Raw genomic sequence first — 9,961 nt, 5'->3', positions numbered from 1 at the left:
AGGAATGTTGGACCATTGAGTAATACACCAAATAAACCCCTGGCTGTGAATAATGTTGGCTGGTACGTTTCTGTTGAGATGAGAAATTTTTCGGTCACAGCTTCAAAACCAAATATATATTTGTATTTAAGTCTATGAAGAAGCACCTTGCAACTATGTCATTTTTTGTGGCAGGCAATTACGTTTGTTTCACCAGTCTGAAACCTAAACATTTTGTAAAGAATTTTCAGCGACAATATATTTTTTCGATTAAATTCCAGGCCCCAACCCTCCCCAGAATATAAAATGGGCAACCTCTTACCATGTCTGTCCTTCTTATTTTGACAGACAGACAGACAAATTTATTCGGTACTTCAGGCCACCGGCCCTATAATACAATGGAAATATACTGTATATATGTATATGCATGCTGAGTAGATTTAATAATGATTTACCGTTCCAAACTGTTTCCTTTCGATGTTCATGACTTGAGAGAGAAATTTTCCTAAGCCTTTTATAGTTTGTTCGTTTTCAGCTGACATAAGTCTTATAAAATTCTCAATAGAGGGAGGGGTAACGAGACGCTTGGGAAAAGAGTTTCTTCTTGCTCTAGAATACTGGTCACAAATCATAAGAACATGGAATTCATCTTCTACATGGTTATGTCCCTTTGAAAAACTCTTTTAAACTCTTCTGCAGCACTATGGTAAAGGTCTGTTAAAGCATCTACACTGTCTTCTACATTTTCTTCAATCTGTTTGTATATACTATCACAATATGTTAAAAAGAGATCTTGGAAATTCACCATAAATGATTTACTGTTACATGGGCACCATGTATACTTGGTCCATCTTTCTTGCTGAGGTGAATCTTGATGGTTTCCATTACCAATATGACTATTATTAAAAACAGAGTAATTAAGTGGAAAGTCAATAGTACAGTAAAAAGGGAAGTGATTAGATTCATCTCTCTCATGAACACCAAAGGAGCTAAAATGTGGAAATAAATCTGTACTTGCCAGAAAATAGTCCACCACACTGGCACCATTGTGAGTGATACAAGTAAAGTTCCCATCCATATCATCAAATAGCCGCCCGTTTAGTACATGGACATCATGTGTGCAAGATAATTCTGCTAGTTTGACACCAAAACTGTTGTATAGAGTGTTATCCTTTGTTTTACGGGGAATATCGAACCCATCAGTTCGATAGTCATCACTGTTCTCCTGGATGAAGTTGAGATCATCAGCTGGGATATAATCCAGAAATGTATGCATCCTTGCATTGAAATATCCAGCAAGTAGTAGGTAATGATTGTTATAAATATTTATGATTGTCTCGTTCGGGGTTTGCTTCCCACTGCGTAATCGATGAGCTCATGTGATAACTATATCGTCTGCTTCAGTGATATCCAATTTTTCCTCGAACTCTCGAACTTTACGCTCCGAAGTTTGCAATGATCCGTTCTTATCTTCCTGAAGTCCATGGAACAGAAGGTTATTCCGCCTTGTTCCGAGATTCGAAGGCATCAAGTCGGTCTCTCATCGCACTGATCTGTTGATGGAGTACTCTATTATCATCATGAAGCTGAGTGATTTTGTCTTGTTGTTCGCATAACATTTTGCCGACTTCCATGTATATTGTCGTTACACGCTCGTTCACTGTTTTAATATAAGATTTTAGAGAGAAAGCCCTCACAATGAAATGATCCGAGATCTGTATGTGTGTACGGTCTTCACAAAATCCCAACCCCTGGCGAGATTGGTGTAGAGTAGGTCGAGGATGGCGTCTTCCCGAGTTCTGGTTGTTACGTAGTTGGTGAAACCAGGCAATGTCACTTTACTGTGATTCAGGTCTCCACCGGCTATAATGGTCTGTTCCAAATCTATGCCTCTAGGTCCTTCGCTGGCAAGTACCGACTGAATGAATTTGTTGTTCCAATTCGTTCGTTCCTCTTCATCTTCCCATGTTATGGATACACTGTAAATACACACCGCCAACCATACCACGCCTCTGAACACGAAGGTGACCCCTACAGCCTCGCTATGAGGATAGGATTCTTTGTACACATACTTTGCTTCTGAACAATCTGCAGCTGAGAGATAGATCGCCGCACCCCCTCCTTTACCCTTCCTTGTTAACTCTTCCTTTCGATCTTCAAAGAAACCATTATACCTATTTATGCTTCTTTCAATGTCGGTATGTTTATCCTTGTACCAAGTTTCGGACACCAGAATGACGTGCGCCCAGTTGAGATCATCATCAAGACGACGCTGTAGGAACGACTTGTTTTTGCGTAGGGATCGCGCATTCACGACCAATGCATTGGGCACAATAGGCACAGAATCCTGAGGAGGGACAGCTGGTACGCGATCCGGACTGGGCGGTGTAGCTGAAACACATGTATCAAAGAGAACCGTTGGAGCCAACAATATATACTAGCGACAAAAAGTAACTGTGATTCATATAAAGTGGTGTAAATGTTATGTTATTGAAAATAACAACATAATATACTGTACAGCATTGAAAAGGCACCAGCAATAAATCTTGAAATATTACAAAAACAACTTGAGCAATGACCGATTTTGATTAAAACAGACATAGACGGATTATTAAGAAAGACGACAAAGGAAACAGGAATACCACACAGTAATTACAATTACGTCATCAGTGTAAGGAAGACACATAGGGTTAAAATGAAAAGTCAATATCTGGTATGTCCACCATTGACAGCAACACAGACCATGCAACGTCTTCTCATTGATCAAATAAGTCTGCGAATAGTGATCTGGGGCATTCCATTCTTGACGTAGTGTACCTTCAAGTTCTCTCAGGTTCTGTACTTGCGGACGACGTGAGAGGCGTTGACCCAGGTAATCCCATAGATGTTCAAATGGCGATAGATCGGGTGACAGGGCTGGCCATGGAAGCAGAGGCACATTATTGTTCGCTAGGCACATTATTGTTCGCTAGGTACTGTGTTGAAACACGTGCTGTGTTGAAACACGTGATGTGTGCGCTCTTGCATTATCTTGCTCGAAGGTGTGCATATCCTGGTGCTGATGAAAGAAAGGGATGACGTGATTTGCCAATATGTTATTCCTGTAGTAAAGGGCATTAACTCTTCCACGACAAACATGGAGCTCTGTTCGATGGTTATGACTGATGCCGCCCCACACCATGACACTTCCTCTCTGGTGGTTCTTGTCTACTGGTATCTGCTCAGTAGCCCGAGGACTGTTGAATGATGGCATTGAAACCGTTGTGCAACGACTCTACTTGACGTACCAACTTGAAGCATGCCCTCTGCTGTTAATCTTGGCATTTCTTGTGTCAGGCGATTTTGGCGATTTCGCTCACAAAAAAAATAGAAATGTGTTTTGACGAGCTGTTCTTCTTCATGCTTCGTCCAGAACTTCGTATATTACTCATTCACTTATATATTGTCATATGACTTAAGCCCGGATAAAAATACATCCATTTTCATGGCGGTGCGTTTTCAATGCTGTTCAGTATATATGGTCATTAGTCTGATCAATGTTTCATCATAAAAAAATAATTCGCAAAACCCATACCAGGTAACAGGGGACAGTGGTACGCTCAAAAAAAGGGATGGTGAAGAACTCAATTAACAATGCCAATATTGGGCGTAACCACCATTTGCATTGACGCAGGCGAGGCACCAGGCAGCCTGTGACAGGTTCTAATTGTCATTCAAAGATTGGACCATCTGAGCTAGCGTTACCGGCTGGCTCTGGTCCTGTGTGAGGCATCGCTCTATCTCATCCCGGACATGTTCTATGGGGAGAGAGGTTTGGTGAAACTGTCGGCCATGGCAGTACAGCAATGTTATGTTACCTCCAAACGTCTGTTTCAACACGTGCAACGTGTAGGTGGGCATTATCCACTGCACACTGACGTTACTTCCCTGCATTTGAAGGGTCGTCCAGGTAGCGTACGCTTTACAAATTGACAATGATGAGATGTGTTCTACTATGAGTTTTGATGCCACCCCATACCATTACACTTCAACCCCAAAATGACGACGTTCAGTAACGCAAGCTTCGCCCAAACGTTCTGCTGGAAGCCTGGAGACCCCATCAGAGATGTCCAGATGAAACCTGGACTTATACGTGAGCAGTATACTGTCCCTATCTTGTCTCCTGAACCCCAGATGCTGTCTACACCAAGCAAGGCGTGCCTGACGGAGACGTGCGAGCAAAATTGGTCGTATCGCGGGACATTGGGGCCGGGTGTTGTGGTCCCTCTACTGGTTGCATATGTTCTGCCAATAAATGTGTCCAAAAAGTTAATGTAGCAGTTTAGTATCGATTCCATAGATACACGAACATAATATGGTTGTCTTGTTGACGTGACGTCACACGTGGACGAACGGCCCGTGGCAAGTCATGAGTGTTGTCTTGCTGTAGATAACGTCTCCCAAGAGATGATCTTGCACTTCAATAAACATTAAAATGTTTGGAAAATTCTGTTTGTGCCATTGCTGTTTGCAGCATAACCACGGCGCGTTGACGTTGATTTTCAGCAAGCCGTGACATTGTATGAGCATTATTTACAGTTAAACACAAGTGTTTCAGGAGCACCTGACAGTAAAACAATCATTGTGTGCTGTTTACATAAAAAGGAAAACACGTGTGTGAGTATTAGAAACGCATGTACATGCCTTAAAGTCGAGGAGATGTATTCATGAATATGGAGTGAAAGTTACGTTATAAAATTTCAGAATAAATATATATTTTTAGTGAGCTTTATAAACGAGCACAATCTCTTTTTTCCGTGTGTATATGTGTATATGGGTTCATAGAAGAAATATTATACTTATGATTCCAGCAATACTTAATTTAAAATTATTCATATTATCGTGTTGGTGTCTTGTTCTCTCAGGAGAGACATGTAGAGAAGTATAGATCCATTATTTAGTAGTAAATAATGGTCTCTTTTCAATTTATATTCTCATAAGACTCTTGAGTCTATCACACTGTGTGGATCAGTGCTACAACAATATGTGGGGAATAGCGAGTGAGTGAGTTTGATTTTACGCCGCTTTTAGCAATATTCCAGCAATATCATGGCGGGGGAAACCAGAAATGGGCTTCACACATTGTACCTATGTCGGGAATCGAACCTGGTCTTCTGCGTGACGTGATGAGCGACCGCTTTAACCACTAGGCTACCCGACCCCTCTCGGGATTAAATGCTGTATTATGTGTATGCATCATCAATTAAGTTGATTGAGACATTTAAGCAACCCTCTTATGTCGAATGAGGTACTAGTCAATGTGCCCTGAGTATTCTTTTGAATTTACACGTTTTTGATTGTATTTACCTTGTAAAGTAGACTGTGAATCTGTATCCACGGCGAGGCCAGCAAATTTGTCGGCAACATCTTCCACAGCTTTCTGGTCTGTGTCATCCTCTGGAAGCTTCTTCTTGAGATTGTCATCAGATTTCTTTTGCAGTACACCAGTGACAGCGTTGGGCTCCTCGTTGTCTTTTGTTGACACTGCTGAAGTATGGACGGCATGTGAAGTGTCAAGATTCTTGCTAACCATTTTATTTGAACCAACTTCTTCATGATTTGTCTCTTCAAACTTACAAAAACACATTCAGTCGGACCCCATTATCTCCAACCTAGCAGGGCCGATTTCTCTGCTGGAGGCGACAAAAGGATCGGGTGGTCATGATCGCTAACTTGATTGATGCATGTCATTGTATTTAAATGCGGGGATTGATGCTCATGACAAACAATTGGAACACAATAACCATAATCCTCCAATCAATACAATCAAGGAAGGACTTTATTTATATTCACAGAAAGTGTTTGTGACAAGTGGAATTAATACCATATGGATTCTTAAAAATCCAAAGGTTTTGCTTGACTTTATGCAATCTCAGAAAAGAACCAAGTTCCATTCTGTCGTTCCAAACATTATTATTTTATCAACTTTGTACCTCACTATCCAACGTGACAAACTTAAGGACAAATTTCATTCCTTGATTCATGGGCTTTTGATACAAAACATGGTGATCAGAAACAGCTAAGTACCTATATTCAGAGGTTCAGGGCAATTTGTCAAAAATGAAAGCAAATACCATCTGAAGTTTACCGAGAAAACAATACGGGAAATGCTGGACTTCCTCGTTGATAACATGTATGTTATTAGGCATAGCAACAGTCACTATTTAATATGCCCACAAACAACAAAGTCCTCCTCTTAGCTCAAGCATGTTTCTTCACATCTTGGATATTGTGACTAGCGTAAAGTGGCTTTTTCAGGAAGTGATGTCATGTTTTTCCTCGTGGCTTTTTCAGGAAGTGATGTCCATTACAATTGAATTACAATATAAGTACATAATTTTTTGAACAATTGGTTTAAATTGCTCAAAACTGTTAATGTGGCAAATGCCAACTTCAAGATAAAGGTACACAATTCTATAGTTAGTTCGAGATAACACTGTGTATTTATATCTCGAATTCTAGATAAGCAGGTAAATTTATATCTATGAATATATTGAGGCGGTTTGGAATGGAGAATAGGTTCGAGATATCTGTACATTCGAGATGATGTGGTTCGAGATAACGAGGTTCGACTGTACGTACTACCTAATCAATCTCAAACTGTGAGTTAAACTTTGTTTTCATTCATAGCTACAATGTGCAAATTACAAAGATAAAACCCCGACTTTACATAGCATTAGTAACAGTAAATATGTTGAAACTAATTATATCTAAAGTCAATACATTATGTGGTCAATGTGTGTGTGTTTGTTGCTTTGTTGCTTAACGGCACATTCCACACTTGTCCAGTTGTATTACGACGACCATGTGGTCAATGCTTATATACCGTCCATAGGTAGCCAGCACCGTAGCATGTGTCATCATAAACTCTGTCAGCATAGGTATATTCCAACTTGCAAATAAAACCTTGATTTGAAATAGAAAATCTAACTGTCAGCTTACGAGCCTCATTATCCTCATTCTGCTTTTCAGTTCTTTCCTTTTCAAAAGTTTCCTTCAGGTCAGCGTGGGCCATGTCGTTTTGTTTAGTTTGTTCTTCGAGTCTTTCCAATGGCTGAAAACATAAACCTTGTCGGTAAAACACATAAATGCAGTTTGTGACATTTTATAGAGTAATCACTAGTCTGGCAAAATATATTTCTGTGTTAATATAAAAAAAAAAATAAAAAAAAATATAATATGTTTCTTACTATCGAAGGTGTCCATCTTAAATTCACCACTATTGTGATATAATATAAAGGGGGGCGGTCGGGTGGTTAAAGCGTTCGCTCGTCACGCCGAAGACCCGGGTTCGAATCCCGACATGGGTACAATGTGTGAAGCCCATTTCTGGTGTCCCCCGCCGTGATATTGCTGGAATATTGCTAAAAGCGGCGTAAAACCAAACTCACTCACTATAATATATAGGACATAATATACTCAAAAGCAAAAACAAAGAGAATTGGTCAAAACAAATTACTGTCTTGGATGGAATTATACCATATGGAAAGAACAATGCCTGAAGATGCGGTAGCAAGCAACAGTCAAGATGAAGAAGGCTCCTGTCATATGCAAAATGAATCATGTCACACGAGAGGTTCAGAGGCAGGTCCAGATAGTCAATAGCGACTGTGTCCACCTTGTACATTGATTGAGGCCTTACACCTTTGCCTAAGTGAGGCCACTACACGTTAAAGAAAGGCCTCCGGAATGGCATTCCATATCTGACATTTCAGAGACACAACACCAGGAAGTAATGTAGCTTCGAATTAGTGGTATAACTAAAATACAACAACTATCATATAGCAATATTCCTATGAAAATACATTGGGTTAAACACACGAGAGTTATGTAGGAAACATTTTCTGAATTGCATTAATATATACAACTTCAACATCTCAAATTATAGGGTATGTAAGTCATATCGTGCGATATAATGGAGAAATATACTTCGTGAAACGTACTTGTTTTTGCCAAATCCCATGTTTCACCAGCTAAAATGAAACCTGAAATCATATATCCCTGTTCCTTTCTGGATAACCTCACCGTTTCCCGAACACCTGATATCATCACTATTTGATAGTGATTCATTAACACATGCTCATGAAATAGATGGAATCGTACAATCGACAATCGAGATTTCGTGTGGCGATCGAAAGGATTTTGTCGTTTATATTTGAACAACCTCATATCTACATGAACACAAACACTAAACTCAATAGATAAAGTAAACATATATTACATTATGTCTCTGAACACATTCATGGCTTCAAACACAATGATTCAACAAAATGAACACATGAACAATCTATTAACAGCCAGAGTGTTCAATACACATGAAATAACTTTGATATCACGAAAGAGGTTCAACGCAATAGACCGCCTGATATGGCCGCCGCCATGTTCAACAGTGAAGCAATCTAGAACGTCAGTAACGAGTAAGTTGAAAACATGATAGTGTTCATAACAGCGACATATATCACACCTGACTAAATCGCCATAACATATCACTATCGGACGGTAAAGCTAGAGTTTGTGATGTGTCCCAACATGCATGATATGCGGTGACAGGAATGCAGTCTGATGGCATTCCTTGGGCTGGTAGCTTCTTTATATATGTTCAACCAAAGTCATCAAGCTACATGCACTACAATCACATACATGTGTCAAATAAATAATCATTTGTAATAGGAAACAACATGATCACACTTCGTAAATAACGACAGAACCATGCAACATGTATCTTCGTGATCCACGAATATGTAAAGTGACCATCAGGGAGTTATAATTTATATTTTAGTCATAAAGAGACGGAATGATACTTAAAAAGTCTCAGACATCCCACAAACCATCACTCTTTGCTCAAATTAAATGATGTTTATTAATTATCCATCAATTATCAATCATTTATTGATTAAGTGAGTGAGTGAGTGAGTGAGTTAAGATTCAACGTCACATCGGCAATATCTCAGCCATGCCGTGACGAGATAAAGTTAAACATTGACAACAAATATATTTACTTCGAGGAAACAAAATGATAACAGCTCTCTTTCTGGTCAATATCAAAGTCACCAGCTTACAAACATTTTAGACCACCTGCGTGGCAGGTGCCATAACTGTTGTTCACTCCAACACATGTCGTCAATAAAATAGTTGATATGTTTGCTATATTTATATTTCATTTCGTTTTTGAGAGTCTATAATACAACACACCTGTACTACAATACAACTTACACGTACCACGATACACATATATGTACAACTGTAAAGGACACATGTACCATAACACAGTACACCTGTCCCACGACATATATGTCACTATAAAACACCTGTACCACGGTACAACACACCTGGACCACAATACAACACGTGTACTATCATACAACATACCTATATATGATAAATATGTTCCAAGATACAAGACACATCTACTACAACACAATATACCTGTACCACAGTACGGCACACCTCTTGTACAATGCAACATATATGTACATGTATTACAATACAGCACACGTGCACTACAACACAACACACGTGCACTACACTACTTGGGTGCTGCATGTCATCGTAATCCAAGTGCTTAGATCGATGCTCATGATGTCAGACACGGAATTGTCTGGTCCAGACAAGATTATTTACAGATCGACGTCATGCAGCTGTACTATTGTGAATGCGGCGTTAAACAAATAATACCATGCTACAACACACCTGTTCCATTATACAATACACCTGTACCATGTGACAAGATACCTGTATTTCGGTATAAGAGAGTAAACATCGGTACAACCGACATGAAACGCAGAACAACAGGGCTCAGTTGCACAAAGCGACCTTAGTGCTGCGACTGTCTAAGGCCCATGTTAAAGTATGGGAGTAACGATCACCTTAGCGCTAGCATAGCTTTATGAAACGGGGCCTGGTCAGAAACTGCCCAAAGGGAAAGCGAGAGCCTGATGTTGTA

General features: G+C 39.7%; 1 protein-coding gene across 1 annotated transcript; it reads right to left on the bottom strand.

The window, feature by feature from the left end:
* Positions 1-1,672: 1,672 nt before the first annotated feature.
* On the bottom strand, positions 1,673-7,059 carry LOC125371715. Its single transcript, XM_048390416.1, has 3 exons — positions 6,961-7,059; positions 5,326-5,505; positions 1,673-2,370 (listed from the first exon to the last, which is right to left on the bottom strand). The coding sequence occupies exons 1-3, from the start codon at positions 7,031-7,033 to the stop codon at positions 1,673-1,675; spliced, it is 951 nt and encodes a 316-aa protein (XP_048246373.1). The 5' UTR covers positions 7,034-7,059.
* Positions 7,060-9,961: the final 2,902 nt, after the last annotated feature.

This window comes from Haliotis rufescens, unplaced genomic scaffold, assembly GCF_023055435.1.
Source record: "Haliotis rufescens isolate VD_foot unplaced genomic scaffold, xgHalRufe1.0.p SCAF_9, whole genome shotgun sequence".
NCBI classification, from domain to species: domain Eukaryota; kingdom Metazoa; phylum Mollusca; class Gastropoda; order Lepetellida; family Haliotidae; genus Haliotis; species Haliotis rufescens.
Note: the sequence above shows the minus strand (reverse complement) of the source record. Positions and strands in the feature narration are given on the sequence as shown.